The sequence below is a fragment of the Lynx rufus genome, unplaced genomic scaffold (assembly GCF_022079265.1).
Source record: "Lynx rufus isolate CCGP_SWC_20201006 ecotype Redwood Valley unplaced genomic scaffold, mLynRuf1.p SCAF_2, whole genome shotgun sequence".
Lineage (NCBI taxonomy): Eukaryota > Metazoa > Chordata > Mammalia > Carnivora > Felidae > Lynx > Lynx rufus.
In genome coordinates this window covers 3,388,351-3,402,233 of record NW_025814834.1, presented here as the reverse complement: position 1 = coordinate 3,402,233, position 13,883 = coordinate 3,388,351, and the positions used below count along the sequence as shown (strand labels likewise).

Genomic DNA, 13,883 nt, shown 5'->3' with positions numbered 1-13,883 from the left:
GTGCCTCCTTGAATCCTTGAATTATCCCCCATTTCGTTCCTCTAGCTCACCTCTGGAATTTCCTGTCTTCACTTATTTCCACTGACTCCACTTTGAGCGACATCTCCCTTCCCCTGAATCTTCACGTAAAGGCGACCGGCTGCTCACAGAGCTGGTGCAAAGGGCAGGGGGCCCGGCCTGTGGGTAAAAGCCTGGGACAGACTCTTTCAGGGGACCGTGTGAGAGCCGCTGCAGGACCCCCCGCGCCTGCCTGCCCCCAGAGCATTGTTCCTGAACCCAGACTCACAGACACGCCCTGGGGTGCCCAGAGTCCTCGAGCATGATGCGTCCTGGGGTTCATCGGCATGTCCTGTTGTGCTCTGGTGCCTGTCTCTGTCCTGTATTCAAGGTCAAGACTTTCTGGATGAGGGATATTCAGGGAAGGCCTTCTGTAAAGAATTGCTCACGCCAAGAGAAGGCCAGCATGGGTGTGAAGGGTGCTTCCGTGGGGCTGAGATCCGGAAAGCCGGGAAACCACAGCCCCGGCATGCACCCCCACGCCTCCCCGTGGTGGGGTGCGAGCCCCCACTCCCCAAACCCAGCCTCGAGGCCCCTGATGCTGGGCACAGGCTGCAGAATCTGACTCGGTTTCCCCGCAGAAGCCTCACGGGTGCCAAATTGTGGTGGTTCCATTTTAATCCACGGCCTGTGTCTGCGTTGTGTTTATAAATTGCGAATTTCGGTTTTGTTGCCTCCGAGTTGAAAGCACCAGGCGTCCGTGCCGAGCTTTATGTCCGTATGTGTCCACGAAACGTGGTAAGGCCGACAGCTGGAGCTCACACAGGGGCGGAGGCCGCCGGCCAAGCAGCTGCTGCTTTGGGCAGAAAGGACGAGGCCACACCAGCCTCGTGGGGGTCCCTCACGAGTACCTGAGAAGCGGGCGTCCCACAGGGGTTCCGGGAAGGGGCCGGCGGCCGTCCACACCAGATGGGAGACCAGAGTGGTGTTACAGTTATGGGGTCCACGCTGTCCTGGATGCCTCCTACCTCCTCCTGCCTTGGGAGCCCGGATGCTGCCAGGGCCCTGCTCAGAGCAGCCCTGGGCCCTCAGATCCCGGCCGCGGCCTCCCGGCCTCTCCGTGGCTCCCTGCCGCCCCCCAGCCCCAGATGAGAACTTTCCAACTCGTCTTGGATGCTTTTCTCTCTTTGCCACTCTGGAGGTGACGTTAGACCATGATGGCGTCGGGACTCTTCTTGGGGCGTGTGGTGGCAGGACGTGTCCCACGCACGCTGCTCTCGGGGAGACGAGCTGTCTGTGAACACTGCCCCCGCCTCCCCGTGTCCATCGCGCCTCCGGCCACCCAGTGCCACCAGAGGGGGGCTCCGTCACCAGCCGCCACTCAGACTGAGGGCCGAATCCTAACCGAGACCCTTGCCTTGTGTCGCTCAGCTTCCCGCTCTCTTCCGGGCAGCTTTGGCTGCTTGGAGCCCGCGGCACTGCCGTGGACACCAAACTAATGACCTGCCCCACAAAGCAAAAGCACCTTCCCACTCCACAAGTGCCTCTTAAATGTCCCTTTTAAAACCAGGTGAGCCACGGAGGAGATAATGGCCGGAAGGACGCGGAGGCTGGGCTTGGAGGAAAACCGAAGGATTGATTTTCTCAGGTCCTGGTCTGGGAGCTAAGAGACTCTGGGGACTCAGGGGACGAGGAAGTTGTGTTTTTAGTTGTTTCAGGTGTTAGTGGTCCCTCCTGGCCCGCAGTGACCCCGGCTCTGGCCAGCTGACGACTTTCGGGTCAAGCAACCTGGCGTAATTCATTGGCGCCTTCCTGTGCGGATGGGGAGCGGCGGGGCCGTGTCAGACGCCCTTCAGATGCAGCTTCCTGGTCTTGCTGAATTTGTCACCTCCCCTGCTGTGCTCACCCCCTTACCCTCTCTGCTGGGACCGCTCCCAGCTTTCTCTTGGTGTTCCAGAACTTTCTGTGTCAAAATGGGCTTCGTGCCTACCCTTCCCAGCTCACGTCACGGATGGCGGCCTTAGCTGGCCTTCCGCTGCTCAGGAATTTGTGCCGTGATGGGTGCCTGGTGAGACCGGACTGTGTCCCCCGGCCACCCCCTCGGCTTGGGGACCTGATTTGGGGCTAGAGGGAAGAAGCGTCCTCCCGTGGTGAAAATGTCCACGAAGGAAAGCTCAATGTCTAGTTCACACATCGTGGGTCTTTGGCGTGGGTGGTGGCAGGATCGCTGGGAGTGCCCTCCTACCCTGACAGCCTGCTTCCTGAGGGCCGGGACTGGCCCCCCAGCACGGGCACTGCGGACAGGGTCTTCTGGAGCGTGGACGGAGACCTCTCCCAGAGCCCTGCCTCTGAGCACGGTGCACACAGGGGACCAACTGAACACAGATCCACTTGTGCATTTCAGCATCTCACCGGCCACCAGCCCACAGACGCCGACAGAGAAGAAGAGACCCTAAAGAGGAAGCTGGAGGAGATGACCAGCCACATCAGTGACCAGGGGGCCTCGTCCGAGGAGGAGGGGAGCAAGGAGGAAGAGGCAGGACTGAACGGGAAAACCTCCATCGAGGACCTCCCCGGGGCAGCCCCAGAGGTGAGGCCACCCGAGGGCTTGGCAAGACGTGGGCAGAGGTGGAGTCAGGAGTCAAGGGTTTGTAACCAAGCCACTGGCCCACCCCAGGCAGGAAGCCACCCCCCCACCCCGGTGGGCACTGGGCCCCAGCAAGAGCTGCACGGGGGACCCAGCCCCCGCTGGCCAATCAGCTCTGAGTTCAGGGGAAAAGAGTGTCGTAAGCCTGGGCCCGTCTTGGGGAGAGCCCTGCGGTCTCTCCCGCTGGTGGTCATGTTCTGTGCTCCCCTCTCCTAGGTGCTCGTGGCTGCGGGCCAAACGTCCAGACAGGAAACAAGCCCCCGGGGTCCTCAGGAACTCATGCAGCCCGGCAGAACCACGGACCAGGAGCTGCTGGAGCTGGAAGACAGAGTGGCCGTGACGGCCTCCGAGGTTCAGCAGGTGGAGAGTGAGGTAGCCACTAGCCCCAGGGGCGGGCGGCTCCCCAGGAGGGATAGTGATGGGCCCTGAAGGTCTGGCAGCCGAGGACATCCACCCGAGCTCCAGAAGAGGAGCTCGGGGGTTTCTGTGGGAATCACCCAGGGCACTACCCTGGCCGCCATCCCGTTTGCCTTGGAGAGAGGCAGGCAGGGTTTTCCACCTTTAGAAAGATGCTGGAGGAGGGGCTTCCCAGGAGGAGGGGCTTCTCTAGAAGCAGGCTCAGGACAGCCATGGGGCTCAGGACCAGACTGTCACCCGAGGGTCATCCTGTGAGCCTGAGCATGGGGCCAGGGCTTGAGTTGGGTGAGGGTTGTGTCCGTAGCGTACAAAGGTCAAAGGGCAGAGCCGGGGCCTCCCAGAGACGGCAAGGTGACCGGGCTCCGCTCTGCCCTCCCCCTGGGGGCCGGCAGGGAAGAGAGGGTCTCCCCCTCAGGCTACAAGAGGAGCCAGCACTTCTGCTCATCAGCAAGTGCTCTCCAGGCCCAGGAGGATGGGGCGTGTCCCCAGAGCTGTGCACATTAGGGGGCCAGGTCAGCCCAACGACTGTATTCTTTTATTCCTTCTTGCCCGGCAAACAGTTTTCAAACTCCTGAATGTGGCGGGCGTTGTGTAGAACACAAAAGACACAGCTGTAACATTCTTAGATGGGGCCTCTGTCTTCATGGAGCTTACGCCTGTAGCAGGTGGGGACAGAGGACAGGCCAGTGATGGAGGAACTCAGTTCACGAAGAGAGCCGTGCAGGCAGGAAGTGACGGTAGCCCGGGCAGAGCGGTCAGGTGGGCTGCTCAGGAAGGGATGTTAGAAGAAGAAGGCAGCGCATACGTGCAAAGGTCCTGGGGTGCTGTCGGACTTGGCATGTTCAGGAATCAGCAGTGAAACCCTGAGCCTGGGGCAGAGGGAGCGAGGGGGCGGGGGTGGGAGGCAGGTCTGAGAGGAGAGCAGATTCCAGAGAGCTGTTGGAGGGATCAGAACAGGGGCAATGGGGCCTTGTTTCTGTTTCCAGAAGTTTCTTCTGGCTGGTGTGAGAGCTGGGGTCGGGGGGTGATTTGAAATGATGCCAGGAAGGCAGACTCTGCCCGACGCCAGCCAAGCCTTTGCCCGTAAAATGTAGCCCCGTCCCGTAGGGCTGCGGTGACACGGTCCCTGATCACTGCTGCTTCTTCCATCCCTGTGGGAGCCAAGCTCCCTGATGTGCCAGGAAAGGTCCAGAGCCCCCCTGCTCCTGCCTGGAGTGACCTACAAGGAACACCAGCCCCCTCCCGATGGCCCTGCAAGATGAATGACAACGGGACCCCAGGAAGCGCCTCTTGAGGGGAGACAACAAAATCAGTGAATCAGCAGCTGCTCTACCCGGGCTGGGACATTGGGTTGGCACATCAGAATAATGTGCCTGTCCTTTGTCCCCCAGGTTTCTAACATCAAGTCCAAGATTGCCGCCTTGCAGGCTGCCGGGCTCTCGGTGAGACCCTCGGGAAAGCCCCAGCGGAGGTCCAACCTCCCGGTGAGTGCGGGGGGCCAGAGTCCGCAGGTCTGTGCCCAGCTGGCTGTGACGGGAGCAGACGGCTGGGGACGGCAGGGCAGGTCTGGGGCCAATGGCCTCCTCCCCAGATCCCAGCTGGGGTTTCCAGGCGGGTCCCAGCAGTGGGGACACCTGGCAGGCCAGCGGAGGATGGTCCGGGGAGGGCCCTAGGTCCCACTGCAGGGAAGATACAGGACGCCCAGTGCACCTGAACTTCAGATAAAGGACACATCATTTTCTAGTGTAAGTACATCCCGTGCAATATTTGAAACATTCTTATAAACAAACATTCGTCGTTTGTCTGAAATTCAACGCTAACCAGCCACTCTGTGTTTTACTTTGGCAGGGTGCAGGGGTGGTGCAGGGGGGTGTGTGGGGGTGGGGGGGGTGGTTTGCTGATGGGCCGAGTGTTTACAGAGAACAGGCATCCTGTCCTTCGGTCCCTCCGGCCTCCAGCCCTCCTGTGACAGGGGTCAGATAAGCAGTAATCAGGTACAGGCCTCTCCCTCGTCCTCCACAGATATTTCTTCCCCGACTCGTTGGGAGATTGGGCCAGACCCCTAAGGATCCAAACGCAGAGCCTTCGGATGAGGTCAAGGTATGTGTCGTTCCAAGAGTAAGAGGTCGGCACAGCTTTTTCCAGAAGGTTCCAGGGAGTGGTGGGGCTGAGCCACACAGAGCTTGCTTTCTCGGCCAGTCCCTCAGGGTGGCTTCCTCAGAGGCGCATGCTGAGAAAGGGTGAGCGTTGACGTGTTTGTTGGGGAAACCCAGGAACACCCAGCTGGGGCGCGGGAAGGTGGGACAGAGAGGGAAACACAAAGCAAACCTCCCACGGTGACAGACCCCATGCAAGGGGTCCTCAGCTCGGAGTAACGCAGCACAGTCTCCTGTGCAGGGCCCGTCCGTCATGGACGACATCCATTCTGGGCTCTTCTCCCAGGCCCCACGCAGGCCGGCGGGTTCCAGCGGCCTGGGGACGGGCCCGCGTCTAGGGGAGGCAGGTGCCGACTCAGCGGCGGGAGCAGCAGAAGCCCGTGTGTGTGTGTGTGTGTGTGTGTGTGTGTGTGTGTGTGTGTGCAGTGGCCCAGGGACCAGGACCGTGGGCAACGATGGCACCATTAACAGCTGCAGCATGCAGGGGAGGGGACGGCCTGGGAGGGAGCCAGATCTCCTGGGTGTAGGGGTGCGGGTGCCACCCTCAGTGCCCCAGAAAGTATGGTACCTGCTCCCAGCCCTGCCTGCCGCCCGCTAGGAGCCGTAGGGAACATCCAGTCGCTTCTGTTTATCGTAACGGTGACACCGGGTAGCTTTTCACAGTTGGGAACAGCGTTTTTCCCCTCCTTCCAAGTGACGTTTACAAAGCTGGTGAGTAGACACTGGTGTTCACCCTGTCATAGCAATGAGCAAACAGAAGCTCAGGGAGGTTGACATCTATGACTGAGATCACACAGACCGTAGGTGACAGAGGGGGTCTCAGCCCAGGCCTCCCGGCCCTGACCTCCCTCCCTCTTCTTGGATCCTTCCCGATCTGCCCAGGGAAGCCCGGCCCCGAAGGCCTCTGCAGTGGGTCTCCGGGGGCAGCCCACGGAAGGAGCCAGGCAGAATCCCAGGGTGCCAGATTCTAGGAATATTTCCAGGGGAGCCAGGCCAACTGCTCGTGCCCGAAGGGGGCAAAATGGGGAGTGGACGATCCCCGGGCAGAGAGGCAGTCAACAGGAAGGTGGGACGGAAGGGAAGGTGTGGGGGCCCCCAGCCGTGAGGAACAGTTCATCTTCCAGGGTCCCCGAGAAGGGGCCGCTGGCCCGGTTTCCAGATGAGTCCAGAGAGGACACGCAAGTCGTCCACACCACGGGGGTGGGGGTGGTGCCTGGATGTGAAGCCAGGTCTGCGTGGCTGAGACGTGTGCCCTCCCTACTGTCCGCCCACAGTTGACAAGCATAAACCTCTCTTTTATACTCTGGAGTTTGGTGCTTTGTGTACTGACACCATGTATATTAATACGACGAAAGTTCAGATGCTGCCTGAGAACAGGAGACGGCTGACCCGATTCTCTAGAATCTGGAAGAATGATAAAAAGTCCAAATTTGGCTCCCAGTGCGGCTGAGAATTACAGCAATTTCGCGAAGCCCAGAGACGTCTTCTTTCTTCCAGGTGATGACTGCACCGTACCTTCTGAGAAGGAAGTTCAGTAATCCCCCAAAAAGTCAAGGTAAGGGTTAGTGGCTTCCCCGGTCCCCGTGGGCCTGGGAGGTGAGCTCAGGGCCGTGAAAGTGGCCAGTGGGAGTTCTGCATTTCTGTGTAATCCGGGGGACACGGCATCCCATGTCCCTGTGCCTGGGACACTCCCGGGGCCACTCCGGCCACCGTCGGGGAGCACTCCAGTGGGTTGGTGTTCTGGATAACTGGAATTTGCTGGTTGAGCATGCAGAGGTGGGGGGGGGCGTGTTGCCCTGTGAATTGCTCTAATGCTGTGCTCAACCCCCCCACCTCCTTATGCAAAGCACAGAACATACCTTAGCCGCCCTTGATGTCTCCATGGTGACTAGGACATCAACTTTGTTCCAGATGGAACAGGATGGAAAGCCTGGCTGCCCCATCCACAGCACGTGGCCGGGCTCTCGGGGAATCGTATACTCGTCCGTTGCTCCCCTTGCAGCCTGAGCGCGGGTCACCAGAAGAAAGCGGCCCCCTCCCCCTGTCAGGGTCCAGTCCCTCCACTGCCATTTGAGTCCCTTCGCCACCGTGGCGTCCCCTGTTATCCCTGCATCTGAGCTCTGTCCTCACCACTCCATCATTACAGCCCTGTCATAGCCATGGTCCCAGCCCAGGCTCTTTTTCCGTTCCTGCTCTGCTCCGGAACAATCGTTGGCTCCCACCTGCCCACAGAATGGGTGGGATTACTTAGCACGGGCTTCCAGACCTCACTGCCTGTCCCACACGGGAGCCCTGGGAGCGCTTTCCTCCACACTGGACAACACACACCTCATAGCCACACGTGGGGTTCGGAGCTCCCCGTGCAAACACACGCCTCCGTGCCTTTGCCTGGGCCGGGCTTTCTGCCTGGGGCGCTCTCTTCCTTTCCCACCCGCCTCCACCTTCCGAAGCCCTTCCAGGCCAAGCGCAGTGCCTCCTCCCGGGACGTTCTCCTCCACCTCCTCGGGCACGACTTTGAGCGTCCGTGTTTGCACCCAGCTCACCTCCGTGCCGGCCCCCTCCTTCCGCCCCAGAGCTCCCCAGACACAGGCAGGTCAGTCCAGAGACACGGTGGGTCCCGAGGTTCTTTGAGGCGAATCCCCGACTCAGAGCCACCGGCCACGTGATGGACTTTGCCAGAGACACCACCTGCCACGGGGCCGGCGGGAGGTTCCCGGGTGCGCTGACGCTGGGGGCGCTCCCAGCAGGTCTCAAGGCTACAACCCAAGTGGAGGCCCACGTTTCCAGCAGGGGGACAAGCGATGAGCCCCTTGTCGGTCAGAGGCCTCTCACCAGTCCCAGCCCAGGGCACCTCGCCGCCGGGCCCCCTGAAGCTGAGGCTACTCGCCTGCCACCGCGGCCAGCCCCGGCGGGGGGCTTCTCGCCCTCTGCCAGAGGGCCACCCCCGCGCGGGCCGCAGGTCCCCACGCCTGCAGTGACAGATGGGAAGGGCCACGTGTGTTCTCACCGCCCCGGAGTTGGGATTGCTGGCTTAGCAACTCCCTCGGTGGAGTTTGGTCCCAGAGCAGGGACGTGTGGCAAAGCCAGGCCACACGCCCTCTGCCCAGCACGGAACCGTGGACGGGTTCGCCAGCCCCCTGCCAACGAACAAGCCACCACCCAGAACCCTTTGCAGCGTCTGCCGATTTCCCTGGTGTGAACACCTCCCCCGGGGCTGATCTCAAGCTGCCGCCTCGATGTCCCGGAACTCGGGGCTGGGAAGAGGGGACGTGCCCCCCACACCCCTGGGGAACAGGTGCAGTGTGCCAGGCGGGGCCCACGCCACACCTGCCAGCGAGGAAGGGGGGCTGCCTGCCCACCCCCGGGCTCTGCTCGCTGTGGCCACGCACGCAAACAGTTCACTAGGGTGTGACCCCAAATGCCTCGCTCTGAGGGGCGGGGTCCTGAGACCCCCGCAGCCCGTGTCACATCACGGAACTAAAGGAGAGGCAGTGGCAGTCTCTGGAGCCCTGGTGAGGTGGGGCTTTAGTGCTCGCTCCAAGGCAAGGGAGAAAGAATTGGACTGAATTGTTGCACACCTGCTGACGTGCCTCTGTTTCCCCCAAAGATAAGGCTGGCGACTCCTTTGACCGGCAGTCAGCGTACCGCGGATCCCTGACGCAGAGAAACCCCAACAGCAGGAAGGGAGTGGCCAACCACAGCTTTGCAGTAAGCTTTGACCTTGCTTCCTGAGGCCTGTCAGATTTACAGATTGACGTTAAGACTGCGGAGCAAAGAAAACAGGGATAAACTGACAAGTGCAGTAAAACCAGCAAAAATTTAAAGGAAAGTTGAACACGGTTTCTTAAAGGTACCAGAATACACCGATGATAAGGGTCTCTGCCTACCCAGGGATGGGTCTCAGCTCGGGGAAGGGGACCATCCATGGAGAAAGGACACTCAGGGGAGGGGACCGTCCATGAGACAGTGAGGACACTCAGAGGAGGGAACCATCCACAAGACAGTGAGGATAGTCAGGGAAGGGGACCGTCCACGAGACAGGACACTCGGGGGAGGGGGAGGGGACCCTCCACGAGACAGGACCCTCGGGGGAGGGGACCCTCCATGAGACAGGACACTCAGGGGAGGGGACCATCCATGAGACAGGACACTCGGGGTAGGGGGAGGGGACCTTCCACGAGACAGGACACCCAGGGGAGGGGGAGGGGACCTTCCACGAGACAGGACCCTCGGGGGAGGGGACCCTCCACGAGACAGGACACTCAGGGGAGGGGACCATCCATGAGACAGGACACTCGGGGTAGGGGGAGGGGACCCTCCACGAGACAGGACACCCAGGGGAGGGGGAGGGGACCTTCCACGAGACAGGACACTCGGGGGAGGGGACCATCCATGAGACAGGACACTCGGGCAAGGGGACCATCCACGAGACAGGACACTCGGGCGAGGGGACCATCCATGAGACAGGACACTTGGGGGAGGGGGAGAGGACCATCCACGAGACAAGACACTCGGGGGAGGGGACCCTCCACAAGACAGGACACTCAGGGGAGGGGACCATCCTTGAGACAGGACACTCGGGCGAGGGGACCCTCCACAAGACAGGACACTCGGGGGAGGGGGAGGGGACCATCCACGAGACAGGACACTCGGGGGAGGGGACCATCCACAAGACAGGACATTCGGGGGAGGGGGAGGGGATCCTCCACGAAACAGGACACTTGGGGGAACAGAGTGCCCAGGAGACAGTGAGAACACTGTCCTCATAGCCCCACCGGCTTACCAGTGCTGTAAAGGTCATTCAGCAAACCGCATGTACAGATGCTGGGGTCAGGCTGTCCCCAGGTCTGTGGGAGAGAGGTCAAGGCGACCCCAGCGGCACATCGCAAACATGGCACTGTCACAGCTCAGAAAAGCTGATCTCTTGGGACCTCAAGGCCATGCCCACGTCCTGGGGATGGACGTGATGAGTGGGTGCCAGTGGTCACAGTCAAGGCCCAGATGGCTCTGCACCCCCACCTCCCACCGGTGACTTATTCTCTCCATGGACTCTGGCTTTTAAAAAGAATTTCAAAGCCTCTTGTGATAGCGATACCCCAATACAGGGATAAGGCTGTCCCTAACTGTGTGAGCCTCGTGCTGGCAGACGGGGATGGGGGTGATATGGCTGTCTTTAAGCCGCACCAACGGGGGGACGGGGCCGTGTGTAGGGACAATGACAAAGAACGGAGGCGCCCCGTGGGCCCCACCTTCACCAGAAGGAGGCATCAGGACTGTGGCTGGAGCATGGCCGTCCCCGACGGAGGGCTGATAACCATTAATAAGAAACTTGCCAACAGGGATTGAAAACCTAAATGCTTTCAAATTAGAATACACCTCCCTGTATTTCCGAGCCTTAAGTTTTCAGATACTTTCCGTCCACTCACCCCCTTTGATGAGAGGCCAGTGCCACTGACCCAGCTTCAGAGCTGGGGAAACAGAGGTAGACAAGTTGTGTAAAAACCCCCAAGGGGATTGACTACATGTTCGTGTGTCTTGTGTACACTCTGTGTGTGCACGCTCATGTGTCTTATGTGCGCACTCGTGTGTCTGTGCGTGTGCACACGCTCGTATGTCTTGTGTGCACACTGATGTGTCTGCGTGTGCGTGCTTGTGTGTCTTGTGTGCACGCCGGCATGTCTGTGCGTGTGTACACGCTCGTGTGTCTTGTGTGCACGCTCATGTGTGTGCATTTGTGTGTGCATGTGTGTGCTCATATGTGTGCACGCTCGTGTGTCTGTGCGTGCTCACATGTCTGTGCATGTGTGTGTGCTCGTGTGCCTGTGTGTGTGCACACTAGTGTGTCTGCATGTGTGCCGCGCGTGTGTGTGCATGTTCATGTGTCTATGTGTGTGCATGCTCGCGTGTGCACGCTTGTGTGTCTGTGCACGTGTGTGCTCATATGCCTGTGTGTGCACACTTGTATGTCTGTGCTTGTGTGCACGCTCGTGTGTCTTAGGTGCACACTCATGTGTCTGTGTGTATGCACACTGGCATGCCTGTGCATGTGCACACGCTCATGGGTCTTGTGTGCGCGTTGATGTGTCTGTGCGTGTGCGTGCTTGTGTGTCTTGTGTGCATGCCAGCATGTCTGTGCGTGTGTACACGCTCATGTGTCTTGTGTGCATGCTCCTGTGTGTGCATATGTGCGTGCTTGTGTGTCTGTGTATGTGTGTGCTCGTATGCACGCTCGTGTGTCTGTGCGTGCTCATATGTCTGTGTGTGCTCATGTGCCTGTGTGTGCACACTAGTGTGTCTGTGCATGTGTGCCGCGCGTGTGTGTGCATGTTCATGTGTCTACGTGTGTGCATGCTCGTGTGTGCACGCTTGTATCTGTGCATGATCATACGTCTGTATCTGTGTGCATGCTCATGTGTATTGTGTGTGTGTACCCTCGTGTGTCTGCATGAGTGCACTCCTCTGCACATCTGCGCACGCTCATGCATCTGTGCGTGTGTACGTGCTCATATGTCTGTGCACGTGTGCCCACGCTTGTATGCCTGTGTGCACTCTCGTGTGTGTGCATGTGTGTGCATGCCTGTGCGAACATGTCTGTGTGTACACCCAGCTGTGCACAGCCACGCCTACACGTATTTGTGCTTCACAGAAACCCGTGATGACCCAGCGGCCCTGAAGGGGGGTTGTCAGAAGAGGACGGAGCGACCCCAGGGCCCCCGCTTTCCCTCCACCTCAGCCGTCACGTTCCTCCGCCTGCCGTGCACTTTGTGCTGCACTCAGTCCAGTGGAGAGACGCGACGGAACAGCGTCCATAATGGAACCCCACCTGCGAGGGGACTGCCGTCGCCAGACCTTCAGCTATTCGCCCACGTTCCCTGACGCCCTCCGACACCACCCCTGCCGGCCGGCTCTGATCCGTGAGAAACATCTAAGCTGACACTCTTTCCTTTAGGACCGTGTTCAACTTTTTGAAGGACACAGAGTAGAATGTTCTCAGTGTCATCTTTCAGCCCTTTCCCTGCTGGCTGGGACAGTAAAGGGCTGGCTCCGTGTAGCACTTGCTATGTGTGTGCCCCACACCGTACCGGAGCACGAGCAGGTGTGTGTGTGTGTGCGTGTGTGTGCGCGCGTGTGCAGTCAGACAAGGAAATTGGGCATCAAGGCAAGTGACTGAACTCATGGCCAGCTGACAGAGAGGGATTGATCCCCGCCCCCCGCCCCTCACACCTATTCTGCAAGTTCATCTGTGGCTCACACACCAGGAGAAATTCCACTGGGGTCAAGGGCAGAGCAAGCACGTGGTAGCTGGTGAGCATCTGATCGATGTCCAAGTGCAGGTACAGAGGACCTGCTGGAGAGGTGGACGCTGGGGCTCTAGACAGGCAGGACGGCGGGTTCCAGCCGGCACTGCCACTCCTGCAGTGGCATCCAGTGGGACAGGGGAGCAGGACCGCTTAGTGATGCCTGCTGCCCACCTGTCGTCAGTCTCGTAGGTGAGCTCCGAGTGCTCCTCCACCAGGACAGCCTGGGATTCGGGGTTACTTCTGGGCATCTGTGTGGCTTATCCAGCTTTAAGGGGAGCCCACTGGGACCCTCGGGGCTGCCTTGGAACATAGTAATGGTAATGGCACCCCCCCCAACTGAGCATCATTACATGCGTCCCAGAGACTCTTTACTCCTTGGGTTAAATTTAAGCCCATTTCTTTAGGTTTATTTATTTTGTGAGAAAGAGAGAGAACATGAGTTGGGGAGGGGCAGAGAGAGAGAGAGAGTGAGAGAGAATCCCAAGCAGGCTCCGCGCTGTTATCGCAAGGCCCCACGTGGAGCTCGATCCCACCAACTGTGCGATCGTGACCTGAGCTGACATCCAGAGTTGGACACTTAACCGACCGGGCCACCCAGGCGCCCCGCTTTTAAGCCCATTTTGCAGAAGGGGACACTGAGCCCTGTGTGTGAGGCAGCCTGCCCTGGGAGCTAGAGGCTACCACGTGATGCTTTCTAAAGTGACTTTGGGCCAGCTTGAACTTTTCTCTCTTAAACTGCTCGGGGACGGAAGGGAACGAAAGGCAGGTGGAGAACAGAGGGGAGCAGGCGAGCCTGTCTTCTGACCTGACGGGGGTCAGAGTCCCACCCCCACCCACTGCCGTGCGGACCCTGGACCGCCAGCTCTGTGTTTCCACTGAGCCCAAAGGCGGCGGCCGCAGAGCTCACGCCGTCCCCAGGCCCTCCCGCGGGTTTCAGAAATCAATTTGAACGACTGGGCTTCAGGTTATGCTGGGGTCTGTAGAAAAGACAGACGTGAGGCCCCTTCTCTGGATGGAAGCTGGTGCAAATACGTAGCTCCTAATCCAGTGCTAAAAACGATTAAAAGCTTCCTACAAATGAAAGGAGATCAATTTGGGGGGGGGGGTACACCTCTCCTTATCCACAAAGTAAATCAAAGTCAACGTGAGTTCCTAGGAGTTAGAGAAGAGACGGTCTGCCGGCCTTGTGTCCCCGAGCGTTCGTGTAATAGGGACAAAGGGTCCCAGGTACTACTTGTTCCTACCGGAGGGCTTTATTAGCCACGTTCGTTCCTCCACTGCCGACTCGAGCGCCATCAGAGCGAGAGCACGTACTCATTCACTCATTCACTCAGCGGCACCACAGAGGCCCGGCGACCTGTGCTG

General features: G+C 59.6%; 1 protein-coding gene across 1 annotated transcript in view; it reads left to right on the top strand.

The window, feature by feature from the left end:
* MLPH (melanophilin) overlaps positions 1-11,890 on the top strand; it is a 39,005-nt gene extending 27,115 nt beyond the window's left edge. The window contains exons 8-14 of the mRNA XM_047085805.1: positions 2,402-2,587; positions 2,861-3,016; positions 4,453-4,545; positions 5,084-5,161; positions 6,715-6,772; positions 8,825-8,925; positions 11,864-11,890. Coding sequence (XP_046941761.1) covers positions 2,402-2,587; positions 2,861-3,016; positions 4,453-4,545; positions 5,084-5,161; positions 6,715-6,772; positions 8,825-8,925; positions 11,864-11,890 — 699 coding nt within the window. The remainder of the gene's footprint in view (positions 1-2,401; positions 2,588-2,860; positions 3,017-4,452; positions 4,546-5,083; positions 5,162-6,714; positions 6,773-8,824; positions 8,926-11,863) is intronic.
* The last annotated feature ends 1,993 nt before the right edge of the window (positions 11,891-13,883 follow it).